The sequence below is a fragment of the Micromesistius poutassou genome (genome assembly GCF_964030765.1).
Source record: "Micromesistius poutassou genome assembly, chromosome: 10".
Classification (NCBI taxonomy): Eukaryota; Metazoa; Chordata; class Actinopteri; order Gadiformes; family Gadidae; genus Micromesistius; species Micromesistius poutassou.
Window position 1 is genome coordinate 9704485 of NC_140280.1, and position 14678 is coordinate 9719162.

Sequence of the window (14678 nt, forward strand, 5' to 3'; positions counted from 1 at the left end):
TCTGACCGGAGGATGTACTCACACTCCCTGCTAATCTGGAGCATCAATACTGTGGCCGCGAGGAAGCCCACTGCCGCAGGCACACACAGACACACTAACACACACCATAACACACACAAGCATGCTGGTACCCCCGCCCCCCCGCCCCACACACACACACACATACACTTTTACCCCAACACATACAAGCACACTGTTACCCCAACACACACAAGCACACTGGTACCCCACACGCACAAAAATACACTGATACTCCAACACACACAAGCACGCCGTTACCTCAACACACACACACACACACACGCACACTGGTACCCAAACACAGCTTTCGTGGGCAAAGTCCTCCAACAGCCTTTTTTTCTGTATATCAACATGCATGTGCACAAGTGTGTGTGTTGGCCTCTGGGCTTGTGTGTGGCAGTGGACATCCCATTCCAGCAAGGAGCATGTGTGTGCTCACCTGTATGCATGTGCCTGTGTGTTCTCGACACAAGCTGCAGGACAAGGCCCACCGGCTGGAGGGGATGTGGGACACCTTGGTGATGGGCTCCATCCTCTCTGGGCAGCCTATACTCACCTGGAGGAAGGAACAACACATATAAAACTATCAGCCGCGTCATGTTACATTCACTGCTTAATAGATAGGTCAATGGGTAGAAACTTTTGTCCTAAACATCACACCAACACCATGAGCACATTCATTTCTTAGCAGGGAAAGGGAGAATCAAACCCCCGAGGCCAGCAGTATTAATGCAATTCTCGACCAATTCTGATACCTTGGACCAGAGTGGACACTGGGAGAATGGTATAGTCCGTCATGGCCAGCCATAGTCAGCTACAGTCAGGTTTGGCCAGCCATAGTCAGCCATAGTCAGGTTTGGCCAGCCATAGTCAGCCATAGTCAGGTTTGGCCAGCCATAGTCAGCCATAGTCAGGTTTGGCCAGCCATAGTCAGCCATAGTCAGCCATAGTCAGCCATAGTCAGCTATAGTCAGGTTTGGCCAGCTATAGTCAGCCTTAGTCCGCTTTGGCCAGCTTCACTTCGCTGTATTAAGATATCGTCAGCCAACTACGTATGTCCATCTATCATCAGATAAAGTCAGCTGAAGTCGATTACAGTTGGCTTTAGTTAGCTAAAACTGGCTAAAGCCAGCCATAGTCATCCACAACAGGCTCCAGTCTCCTGACCCGTGACAAGGAATAAGGACAGACAGTGAACACGATGGTCAGCTCTAAATGAGGTGTGCTTTGAAGAGGACCACTGGGTCTGGTCAGACCATAGAGTGATACCACTCCAGAGAAAGAGGGTGTAGAACTGGTGCTTTGCCCGGTTTACACAGGCCGCTGAACGCCTGCACTGCCTCTCCGAACCCCATGGAGCCCAGCATACAGAACACAGCTGCCTTTCCAATGCTGGTCTTTCCTCACCCTCCGTCTGTCCGGCCCTCCGTCTACATTTCCTGCAGTTCATTTATCTTCCCCTCCTGGAAAGATGTTCTCTCTGGGAGGCCCTCATTACGATGCCCATCTCTTTCCATTCTTTTTTTTTTTTTGCTGGCATGACGACTCCGCTTTTTGATAGTTACCCTTTCCCTGCCTTTTCATCGCTTCCCTCCTTCTCCTTCTCTCCTGTCCACTCTCCCTTCCTTCGCGTCTGCGGTCTCTTTTGTTCATGCACAGGAACGACCCCTGGGTCCATTTCCCGCCAATTCACACCAAATAGCTCTGCTATTTGAAGACTGGGGACCAGAATGTTCCAATGGCAAGAGACCCATTGTGCATTGAATGTTAATGATACATTTATTGAATAATTAACATTTCTACCAAAATGGGTTTATAGAATTGAGACACAGCTAAGCATGCAAACGTGCAGTGTGTATTTGTCTGTCGGTGGGCCATGCCATTATGTGTACAATAATTTTGCATCATCCAAACGTATTCCTCACTCTCTTTTGCTCTCATCCCTGTGTGTGTTTTTCATGCCCGCATGCATATGACGCATTCTCGTTTCCAAAATGGTGGATGCAACAAAAATAAAATTTAAATGTCTTGAGAGTGTGTGTGTGTGTGTGTGTGTGTGTGTGTGTGTGTGTGTGTGTGTGTGTGTGTGTGTGTGTGTGTGTGTGTGCGTGCATGTGCGTGTGCGCAAGTGAATAAAACGTTTTTCATAATCACAGGCCTTGTTCGGATGTTGCTTTCAATGTCACACTCACACACACACTTTGTCATTATGTCACCGAAAGCTCTCAAAGCTTGAGAGTCTGTGGGGGGGAGGGGGGGTGAACTGTGAGTCCTTGTTCTCACTTTACCAGCCAACCTTGTAATAGACAAACACATCTTTGTACAATTGTGTGCAGGATTACTGTGTGAACGCAGGTGGCATGTGTGTGCGGTAAAGTCTGTTGCGTCACGAGTGTGCCCTCGCATTTAAGTGTGTCCTTGTGTATTTACATTGTCTGCCATCGGGCAATTTACATCTCCTAAACAGCCTGCGTACGTGCACAGAAACGACAGCTGCTTCTGTGCACAGTAGAAAAGGTGACACATTTGACCATGCAAGCACACCAGACACCAAATACACGTACAGCGCAAATAAAACACAAGCTAGTACCACCGTTCAAAATGTAAATATAAACAGAAAAGTCGTACACATGGCAGAATAAGAGAACCCCATAAGGAGACATACATTATGGCAACAACAACTTTAGGATTGAAAACCAACCAACACACAAATACCCAGGAGCCTGCACACATGCAAATTGTTTCATAATTTTGTTGGCTGGAAGAGGAAAACAAAAGTGTGTGTAGCAACAGAAAACAATTAGCCCAATCAAGGGTGACAGAAGGTAATTAGAGTCGGGGAAAAAAGGTTAGGGGACGCCAACAGCTACTTCATTAATCTGTATTCTGTTGTGGGGGACACACACACACACACACACACACACACACACACACACACACACACACACACACACACACACACACACACACACACACACACACACACACACACACACACACACACACACACACACACGTCTTTTGGTGTTTTATTAGTTATAATTTATTTGGGATTCTTGTTTCACCGCAATATACTGCATTTATTGTGCACTATATGTGGTAACCATGAGGGGCAAACCACAGCCCCTCTTTTGGGGTAGAGATGAGCAGAAGTGAACCCCTGGAATGGGGCCATACTGCTGTCGTTCTTACTCATCACCATCGGAAGACACTTTCACGTCATAAAAGGTATGGTAGGCCATTTGTTTTAGAACTTTTTGTCATATTTGTTGAAGTTCTCTTTGCAACCGCGACAACAATCAGTGCATAAAATGTTCTGAGATAATTATGAAGTTAATCTGGTGTCTGTGGCTGAGGCAGACCTGTAACCCCTCTAATGGTCCCGATGGAAATGATTGGAGGGCTTACCTGTCTGTCTACTCACCTACCCGCGTGCACACTGCCCAGGTACTCATTGAGCATGACTGGAGCCTTCAGAAAGGCTAAGCAGGCCTATTGCTAAAGCTAGCGAGCTAGTCAAGAGTTTGTGGGAGTGGCATAGAATCAACCTGAAGTTAGTACAACCTGAAGGGAGGGATTGGATTTTTCGGTTGAATACTATCAAAAGCAAACTAACTCTGGCTGGTTTCCATAAATAAACTACGCTACCGTCAAGTTCTGGTTCATTGGCAAATACAGTCCATTTTTTACTGGCTTTGTGCCTATTTCAATAAGCTCCCTAACATGTTGCTAATGTGTGCAATTGGAATTAGCTTTCACACACTTGAGAGTTATTAGGACAATCTTACGAATTGTAATTTGTTTATCTTTAGTTTAACTGTGATTACTTTCATATATATTTACGACAGAACTAAAAGACTTTCAAATGTACATACTGTAATACAATCTAAATTCTCCCAATTGCCGCATCCCATGGGCCAAAGTATTGCGTGGCTTTGATTGGACGTTCGCTGATCAAGCCATTAGTGCAAGACAAGCATTCCAATCCAGATGCTTTGTGTGCATGTCAGTGCGTGTGTGTAATCATAATCTGGGATCTTGCAGTCCTGCTTTGCTATAGAAGAACTTCTTGGGGAGGACGGAACCAAGCCTGGGCTGAAAACCAAGAGCTGAAGGTTTCGGTACGGAGACATTGGACGAAGCATTCAGATGGGGGACTTCAACAAGGGTATTCTAGAGTAGCCAGCCTACACTGTATCTATTTTAATGTTTTACACACTATTACCAATAGGTAATAGCAGGCCCCTCTTCCCAACGGGAAAAAGTGTGTTGGCAGAGATTGTGTTCCCTGATAGACAATTATGGACTTACAGAACCCGGCCTCCAGCGATATGATTGGTTGCCCCACATATAGGTGAAAGGTAAGTGATTTGGTCTTTCGGCTATTCGGGACTAGCATATCTTACCTCGGGGATCCATAAGGCACAGCTGACGTGGACCCACTTGGTCCCACTGCGGGTGGGCTTCAGCGCTCCCCCTCTCTTGGGGCAGAGGAGGCACTTGGGCTGGACGCCCAGAGCGCAGGTCCGGCACAGCCAGTTCCCCTGGGGCACCTTCAGGATCCCGTAGCAGGCCTGGGGGATGACAAAGGTTACCAACCATGCAGCACAATGAACTAATGACACCAAGAAGGATCTACACCTAAGTCTAGGTCGACACATTTGAGTATCGGGATCTTTGCTTGATCAATTATTTTATCGTCAGGTGGACTCAAAAGTCCTACCATCCTACAGAGGGCGATATAGTGTATTCAACTATAGTTGAATTTCATCTTGTTTGTCATCAACTATATTTGTTTGTTGTTTTCTCACTGTTCTATAAAGAGGGGAACACTAAGACCAGAATAGCGATACTAGGGGTGTGGTATGGTTCTTAGTTTTGATTAGGTACGTTTTTGGTAAAGCAGGGGATGACACAAAGTCCCTATATATTCTTTTATATATATAAGTATATATTGTAAGGTTCTCCCTAAACAATGTAATAGTGGCGCTGGGCCACCATATAACATTTAAAATAGGGCTGTTCAGTTTTATTGGTTAAAAAGCTGAATGGCAATAACCACGTAAGTACTGTGTGGGGGAAGTGAGAGTCTTTCAGAGCCACTCTCGGTGCCGGTGTTCAGACGCCCATCGGAAAAACACCACCCACGTAAGTTCCAATGAAGACACACCACTTTGAATGTATGGAGATCCTTCAACTCGGGGGAAACTCAAACAGGTCAACCTGCATCGGGGGGCAGCTGAAACCGAAACAGCCGTGGAGCCGGCTCAACGCAGAGACAACCACAGGACTGGGGGGGTTCTGTGGAGGAGGCGGCGCCCTGTGACAGCAGCACACTCACAGTGCTGCTGGGACACGGCGGACGCCGGGGCCACGACGCTCCACTGCCGTCGCCTTCACCGTTTATTAGAGCACCGCACTGGATCATACCCGGACACTTGTCAGCCGGATTGATTGATCACTCGGTGGAGAGTAAATGGGTTTGGGAGAGCGAGTGGTAATTAAACACTTCCTGGTTCAATTCCCTGTATCACCTGTGCCCCTGAGCATTAGGCAGCATGCCACGGGTGTGAGCAGGCTTGGCATGCCTGCATTCATTCTAGTTGTTATTATTAGCAGGAGAAGGAATAATGGAAGTGGTTGTTGTAGTAGTAGTAGTAGTTGTAGTGGTGGTAGTGGTAGTAAAAGTAGTACTAGTAGTACTAGTAGTAGTAGTGGTAGGAGGTAATGTAAGTCATGTATGTTATGTTAAGTGAACAATTTTTCACCACTCCTATACCGTTGTTATTCACTACTATTATAATGAGTGCTACAAGGTTGGGGGATTCCTTCTTAAACGTGTCCGCCCAGCAGGAGGTGAATGACACACCTACCATTTTGTTATGAGGTCAAAGCAACCGTTGAACAGTGAACTCATGTCAAAGCAGCCAGTAGAAAGCAGAGACAGAGGGAATGAGAAGGGAGGCTGAGGAGGTTAATTAATTAACACTGTCACATTATGACAGAACCCCCCCCCAGCTCAGGTCTAAGACCTAGACTAGTATAGTCATAGACTCACTAAATAGCTTTTAACTGGGCCTGCTGTTGTTAAGGACATATCTGAGACTACACGTAAAGCAACTCCCTCCAACGATATTAACAACACGCCACAGATCGCCCTACCTGAAGGGGTTACCCTTCCTTTTCATTTTCTCTGGGCATTTAAATTCCCCTTCCTATGGCAGCCTACTTTAGATCCAGACTGGACCTAATTTGTGCGCTTATTGACCTGCGCAAGACCAGACAAGAACTTCTCATCACACTGCGTTTCCGAGTTCCTGTGAAAACCCTGGCTCATTATAAAAATAAATGTGTCTGCGCCGGGCAGATTTGCAGGCTTCCGTTGGCTCTGATTGGAACACAAGGTAATCAGGACAACGACATCGGGCCCTGAGGGGCTCTGCAGTGAGCCAGATGACGCTGGCTAAATCCTCATCATATCTCCTAATGACTTCTCAAAACCCTCCACCTTTTCAAAGATGGTTTGATGGATTGTATCATCCGGTTCTGCAGTGTGTGTATCTTTTTTTAGCGTTCAGTTTTGTATTGTCGTGCCGCATCCATTCCGCTTTATATTTGTTGATTTGTTGAGAAAGATCAACATTATTTTCAGGTAACTACTCTCCCCATGACAACAGGAGGACATATGCAGACATTGAGTGAGCATTGTCACGGTAAACCCTGACACCGCACACCCCGCATGTAGACAACGCATAAACGCACGCCGCACACAGACGCGTGGCCGCTGACCTGGTGGACGCAGATGTTGCACTTGTCGCAGAACACCATCTCGTTGCCGTCCTCGCCCTCGGGGGAGTGGCAGACGTCGCACACCACGTCCTCGTCGTACTCGATGCCCAGGCCCTCCTCCGTCTCGATGGCCTGCTGCATCTTCTCCTGGCACACGCTCTCCAGCTCCACCAGCACGCTCTCCATGGTCAGCTCGTCCAGCTCCGGCAGCGCTGCGGGCCGGGAGGGAACCACAGAGACTAAAGGCCCAGACACACCGACCAGATTATCGGTCGTCGGACAGTCTGGCGAGAAAAGGAAGTCGGGTCGATTTGGTCATGGTTCAACAACCGATTCAACATGTGCGATTGGCTGAAAAGAACACTGACGGCTTGAAACTGTCACCGACGGCTTTGACGACGGCCGATCGCACAGCACACACAGAACAGACTCAGGTCACCGGGCTCGCAGAATCCGGTCCGACGCCCCTGTGTGTGTCAGGGCCTTTATAGAGCACCTCCCAGAGCTGTGCTGAACGATGTGCATACAGTGGGGACTACAGTACGGCATGTACAGTACACACAGCAGTGGATGCAGGGGCTGGTGATACTGCATGGATCATGTGGTATTAATGACATGGAGTGCAGGCACAGACAGACAGACAGACAGACCGACCGACAGACAGAGACACGCACACACCTGCAGAGCTTCTGATGTAATATGATGCAAGTGTTTGTTATGGTGGTGTTCACTTCCAAGCAAAAACAAGAAAGGACACTCTAAGGATTCTCATATGGCTATTATAGATAAGGGAGAGATTGTAAAATAGCATGTAACGCATCTCTTCCACCATCTCGATATGGGTCTGGAATAGCACTAGCCTATTAAGACTTAAACTCAAAGCAATTGCCAGAGGCAGTAGAATAGTGGAGGAGATTGGTTGAACAGCAGTTGTCCTCCACATAAAACAAAGAGCGGCCAACAGTGAAGGGACTCAAAGTATGCTTCAAACGGGTCTCTGGAAGAGCAGACCTCACTTGCTCCAGGTGTAAGGTAGCACATGGGATTAGACTCAGTTGATTACAGATAAGTCATCTGTAATGCTTCCAGTGTTTATTTTAGGGCTGTTTATTTTAAAACAGATGACTGCAGATGAAGGTACTTGGTACTAACAGTGGGAAACGGTTTAATGGCAGAGGAAATGAACCGCAGAGTTTAACATAAACAAGTACTGCTTCAATAACTTGCTGGAGATGAGCAGCCTGTTACTGTCTTTCTGTATGTCTGTATGCGCTTAGTCCAATGCACTTTTACACACAATTTCCCCTAAAGAGCAATGTGCAGGTTGACACCCAGAGCTAATTATGCTGTGAGAAAAGTATGCAGAAAATGTAAGTAGAAACTATTTCCATTACAGGTATACTCATTTTCATAATGCAAAGTACAAGCGCAGAACAAAACCTGAGTTGAACAGTAAGCAATGTTGAGAGCACTGAGCCTGGAGACCCACGAGGGAGGAAACCATCCAACTCAACAGGTTTGAAACTCTGCATTTTGAGTCCTCTTGCCCTCCACTCTAGCTGTATCATTTGTCTAGCCCTCCATACGTCAGGGTCAAGTACGTGAACGTTGCGTTAGAAAGAGTTCCGCTAAAATTCCAAGTACAACGTACAAGTTGCACACCATAACCTTACAAAAGAAAAATCAAATAATCAAGTGAGATTTAGTGTCAATGCAAAGAAATAGTGAGTTAGACTTGCTAGGTCAAAACATAATGTGTATTGTGATAAGCTCCCGCCTGCCGGTGGCTGGGAGACTGTGGAAACAGCACAGATTTGAGGAAGTCAAGTTGGACATTAACTGGCTGTGACATTTACATCATGTACCGCTAAACACAATGAAGAGAACAAGGCAGGAGGGAGTGTCCTGTTCAAACAGAGCTCATCTACAAACTCGGGTGTGTGTGCGCATCTGCATGTACACCAGTGTGTAGGCGCACTCGCACGCACACATGGAAAGTGTGTGAGTGTGCGCGTGTGCGCGTGTGTACAGTCTGTGAGTAAGCGCTCTGGCCAGGACTAGGGCTCTTTGTATTTGCTCATCTGACTTTGTTTGTCTGAGGGGAACAAAGGGACAAAGAACACACACACACACACACACACACACACACACACACACACACACACACACACACACACACACACACACACACACACACACACACACACACACACACACACACCTTTCAAACTGCACGCGTTTGGAAGGGCAAAATAAGACGTCTTTGATTGGACACCATCTTACTATTCCGTTTTCTATGCAGGTAAAGGACAAACTGTAAAAAATGAATCACACATACAGAAACATCTTTGTTTTATCTATAGTTTCATAGTAGTTATGTAAGAACAGAAACAAACTGAGCTGTGGATGCTCAAACTATGTATTTTACGTGTGTCTGTACATGTGTTTAATTTAAGGGAAACAACGATGATAAAGAGGCAGACAGACGAAGTGAGAGAGAGAGTGAGAGTGAGAGAGAGAGAGAGAGAGAGAGAGAGAGAGAGAGAGAGAGAGAGAAAGAGAGAGAGACTGTTCTTCTATCACACACACACACACACACACACACACACACACACACACACACACACACACACACACACACACACACACACACACACACACACACACACACACACACACACACACAGGGTGGGGGGGGTCGTACTGCGCTGTACTGCCCAGAGCTTCCCTATACAGCCATCCCTATATGAAGACAACGGCCATAACAATTAAGGAGATCCCTAGAGAGAGAGTGTGTGTGCTTGACTTCACATGTGCTGGTAATTGCTAAGATCAAGTCTCTTCTTGTACTTAATATCAGAAGAAATTAATGTGGCTTTAGGAGTGAGCATTAGCATGATGCCTTTAGCATTGTCTCAGTATATGAGATACCAGGGACTGACAACACTCAAAGTCCTCCTCCTGGTGTGGATAACATTCTTAAAAAAAAGTGTCCATTATAACCTACTTGCCATGTATTTTTCAACAAAAATCCCACCAGTACTTAAAATTGCTTATATTCAACAAATAATCTAGTGAGGCAGGATCTATGAATATGTTAATCGGTTGTATGCCCCTAGAAGCTACTCGAGCATTGCACAAAACCCATAGACTTCTGGATGGAATTCTCAAAACAGTCAGGAGTCAATTGTACAGATTGTATCAGCACAAAATAGTTTAACCACAGGAAAAATAACACACATTTTAAAAAAGGAAGCGACTGCGTTTAGTGCTGAGAACATCATCGTATCACATAGTCAAAAAAGGTAACGAAAGACCAATCAAAGTGCCAAGCTCGATCGCTATGGTGCCACTTTCTTCAGCGCCTGAAGACGCGCTGAGCCTTGTGTGTCAAACGTACCCATCTGTCTGAACTCCTGGTTCACCAGCCCCAGCCAGGCCACGTCCAGCTCATCCAGGTCATAGCGGCTATACAGCTGGGCTGGAGGGACAGGCGGTGGCAGGAGGGGGCTTCTCATCACACTCATGACACTGCCCTCGCCCTCCTCTTCATCTTCCTCTTCGTCTCCCTCCTCATCCTCCTCATCCTCCTCCTCCTCCTCACAGGCAAACCGAGGGTGTGTCCGCCCGGACGGCCCGCAGAGAGAAGACACACCCATCTCTGGGAGGAGCCTAGGGGAGAGAGAGAGAGAAATAGAGGGAGAGAGGGTTCATCAAGGGCTGGGTAATAAGTACAAGAATCATTGATGACTTCTTTATCACAATTAACCTCATTAGTCAAATCCGATGTGAAACCAAAAGATGGAAGAGGCACATGAACGGCCAGCAGGGGTTTAAAAGTTTCAATTGTTTCAATTTTGATATAGTAATATTCCTTGATCATATTGTCTATAATCTTCAAACTAGACCCAAGACCTAATTTAGAGAAAACAGGTGTGAATTCCTATTTTTCTGCCAGTATCTGCCGTTTGGCCGCCCCTCAAACATCGCTAGTTAAAGCGGTGGCCGGCGAGTTTGGTTGGTAGTGCCATGTCCAGGAGACGTGTTGTCCTCTACATCCCCTTTGTATTGACTTCCAAATGATGACGAAATGAAGAATCAGGTTTTGAGGACTGCTTCCTGAACCAGGCGTACCACTTCTGGGGCTTTGCAACCTGTAGATTCAGGATGACAGCCTGCAAGAATGCTTTATTAGTTGAGCATTCGTTTATTTTGAATTTCTACACTAATTATTTTGGTCTGGTAGCATAAGGAAACACTGCTCTGATTGACAGAGGCTGAAAGTGGGTCTGCAACAATGAACAGTGTGAGAATAATAAGGTGCATTTTTAACATTAAAGCATGCAAAACTAATCTAACAGTCCTCCCAAATTAAATTATTAGACACAATAAGTGAAAATGTGCAAAATATGAACGCTTTAAGTTTCTTGGATACTACTACATTCAACAATGACGGTATGATCTTAAAAGAACAATGGCTGCTTTCACATATGACCTCCGTCTTTTCTCCGCGTTTGTGGAGCAGGAGGTTCGACCGTGAGGGTCATTCACACTTATTCACACTTGATGCCCGATATGCGGAGATCTGTGTCAGTAGAATCTCCGGCTGCTTAAGGGGGCGGGCTTGCAAGGGGTGGCATATGACGTAGTGTGGTGTGAATGAGTGAAATGTGAAAATGAGTGAAATGCCAACATTCTACTGCTCATTCACATATATAATTAGCATTTCCTCCGGAGAACATACTACCTCTGGGGTAGTATTTTTTCAGGAGGTCCAACGTCAGGATATGTCATTCACATATACGGCACCTCCGTGGAATAGACGGAGAACATACGGATGCACGTCCATATGTGAAAGCAGCTAATGTTGCTGTGGGTCATAACCATGGAGACAACACTTCTCACCTCCTTCCTAGAAGTGTTTGAATGCAGAGGGTTCAATTGCACTAAAATAGAAACACAAACGTGTTCTCTTGAAAATGACCTTCATCTCAGCAGAGATGTGTGAACACTGTGCCCTCCTCAACAAGCAACCTGCTTCAGATGAGTACCAGTCTCGGGTTCATCCAGTATCACCGCCTCAGGCAGCCTGTTTGATTGTTCAATGGGATACTATGATGACTCTGTGATGCAACTATAATATCACATTTAACATTGTTGATGTGGTTGTCTACTGAGCATACCACCAGTACATCAACACAACCACGCTCTGCAGCAGAGCAGAGCAGGGTTCATGCAGATCCCAAGTTCATATCGGAGGGACCTCCGTTCAGGGTCATGACCTCATGTTGGGAGGGTCATGTTGGGAGGACATGATTTAAAGTTACACCGTTGACAACCCCCGTTGAAGTGAATTGAGTCTTGGGCTTGAGGAGGGTGACAGATAGTTTGGTCCCTGAACCCTCTGGGCTTCTTTGCAAACAACATCCGGAAATGGGGTCAGGAACTTTGCTTGACCTACTGAGAACCAATTCAATTCCACAAAGCGACACACACACACACACAGTATACAATGTGCGTTCTCACACACACACAGGCATGCAGAGATTCTCACACACACACACACACACACACACACACACACACACACACACACACACACACACACACACACACACACACACACACACACACACACCTCTGACCTTTTTATGAAAAGGGGAAGGTGATGAGCTTGATCATTTGCATGAGAGCCTCTTTAAAACAGACCCTTGAAAACAATGTTTGCTTATTTTAAGAAGATAAACCAGCCATGGGCCTTGCTCAAATTCAAAGAGTTCCAAAAACCCTTTGAGAACATTGCCATCGAGTGCGTTTGATATTATATTGCCTCTTTCGTGACACTCAGTGTTGACATCTAAATGAATTCTGAATGATTTAACTATTGATTTGAATGACGATATAGAATTATTTAATAAGGCGTGGCTGATTGAAATTCCAATTCCGTAAGTGAAATTAGATTAAACGCAAATGTATGACCTCACAGACGATAAACTGTAAACGTTAACTGTGAAGCATGTGAAGCACTTTGAGTCTGCCTCATGTATGCATAGTGCTATATAAATAAAGTTGCCTTACCTTACCTTACCTAAACTATCAGGTACCTTCTAACTCCAGGCTTCAGGTAGGAGCGTTGTGGGGCTGTGTGCATGTGCTCTGGAGGGAAGTTCTGAATACACATGTGCCCCCCCCCACCCCCCCATGGGATATTTATCAGGAGAACTCAGCAAGGCTCCGGCCTCATAAAAATAAACCCAACAAAACAACAACAAAACAACAACATCCCCTCTGTGGGGATTAGATGTTTTTTACTAGGGTTTATTACTGGGATGTTACTCTGGTGAGCCATGTGGAAACTATTTCAGACAGCAACAACAAATGTATAGCTCAAAATAAGAGGAAAGGATGTAAAGGATATAAAGATGAGGCAATAAAGAGACATGAGATAAATAAGTAAACTAAAAACCATTGTTCTTCACAACATATTCAACACACTGCACAACTGTGTCATCAACTCTCTCTTTGTGTGTGTGTGTGTGTGTGTGTGTGTGTGTGTGTGTGTGTGTGTGTGTGTGTGTGTGTGTGTGTGTGTGTAAACTTGCTTGACAAATCAGTGGGACAGTATGTGCTGCAGCTCCAGTTGTAACTAGGTCAAGTATCTAGTAAATAAATAAATCATTAGCTTCACAACCAAAGAAACCAAACAATCATATTCAACAATCTCTGTGTGCTTTGAGAGACACGCAGACAGGAAAGCCCGCAGACAGACCAACACAGACGGATCATTATTTTGACACTACTGTTCTGACCTAATAATTCTCCCCCGCCCCCCCCGGCCGCCCAGTCCCATAAATCTCAGTTTCCTTCCCTCCTAACGCAGCACGCTGTACGGCCGAGGGCTAGATGGGCCATCACTCGCTGACACCGAGACCTTTTCTTTCCTTCTTTTCTTCTCATCTGGGCACCAAGACGTTTAGCTCCTCTGTCTGCCCGCGCCGTCCTAACCACCGGAAACCTCTTGTGTAAACAGCCGTTTGACTCTGAGGCACTATATAAAACATTATGGATGCTCCATGGAGGGGAGAGGAGCGGGAGGCTCTTAAAACAAGAGATATTATTCATCTCATTAATATGCTTGCAAAAAAGTTTTTTTTTTTTTTTTTTTGATATTCTCTACCCTACTTATATTTCAAAACAATATGCAACCAATATGCAACTTCAATTACATTGTATTATGGTTTATTTCTGATACCTAACCAACTTTCAAATTGCTGTGTAACACACACACACACACACACACACACACACACACACACACACCACAATGGTGAAATGAATGTAAAAGTTTCCCTGCATACCAACAATGGATTTCCCAAAAGTAAGGGGATAGACAAATCCCCTCGCCTTGGACAGGGTTAGGGTGTGTGTGGGTTTGTGTGCACAGAAACACGCACACACCATTCCTTTCACACTTATGGATTAGAATTTGATACTCTATACGCCACACCATGCTCCCACAATTGGCCCCTTGTGTGTGTGTGTGTGTGTGTGTGTGTGTGTGTGTGTGTGTGTGTGTGTGTGTGTGTGTGTGTGTGTGTGTGTTTTTTTTCCTCATTCTTGACATACCTCTTGTCAGTAAGGGATCAAGAATTCCCGCTTTTCCATGTAATCCCTTCAGTTTTCCCACCAGTGTGTGGGGTTTTGGTGTGTGTTTTAGCCCCCCCATCTCCAGTTCACCCAGTTAACAGAAATAAGTCAGACAACAAAGGGGTGTGTCTGTCTGTCTATCTGGGTAACCATTAAACAGTTGATGAATTTTGATACAATATCTTTACTATCTTTACTTACTTTTTTTTTTTTTTAAACCA

General features: G+C 45.6%; 1 protein-coding gene across 2 annotated transcripts in view; it reads right to left on the reverse strand.

Annotated features, from left to right (window-relative positions):
- The window catches only part of jade2 (jade family PHD finger 2), a 128042-nt gene that overhangs the window by 53946 nt on the left and 59418 nt on the right, over positions 1-14678 (reverse strand). For both annotated transcript variants that reach the window (XM_084474620.1, XM_084474619.1), the window contains exons 5-8: positions 10211-10482; positions 6811-7022; positions 4428-4595; positions 461-577 (exon numbers count right to left, since the gene is read on the reverse strand). In XM_084474620.1, coding sequence (XP_084330746.1) covers positions 461-577; positions 4428-4595; positions 6811-7022; positions 10211-10482 — 769 coding nt within the window. The remainder of the gene's footprint in view (positions 1-460; positions 578-4427; positions 4596-6810; positions 7023-10210; positions 10483-14678) is intronic.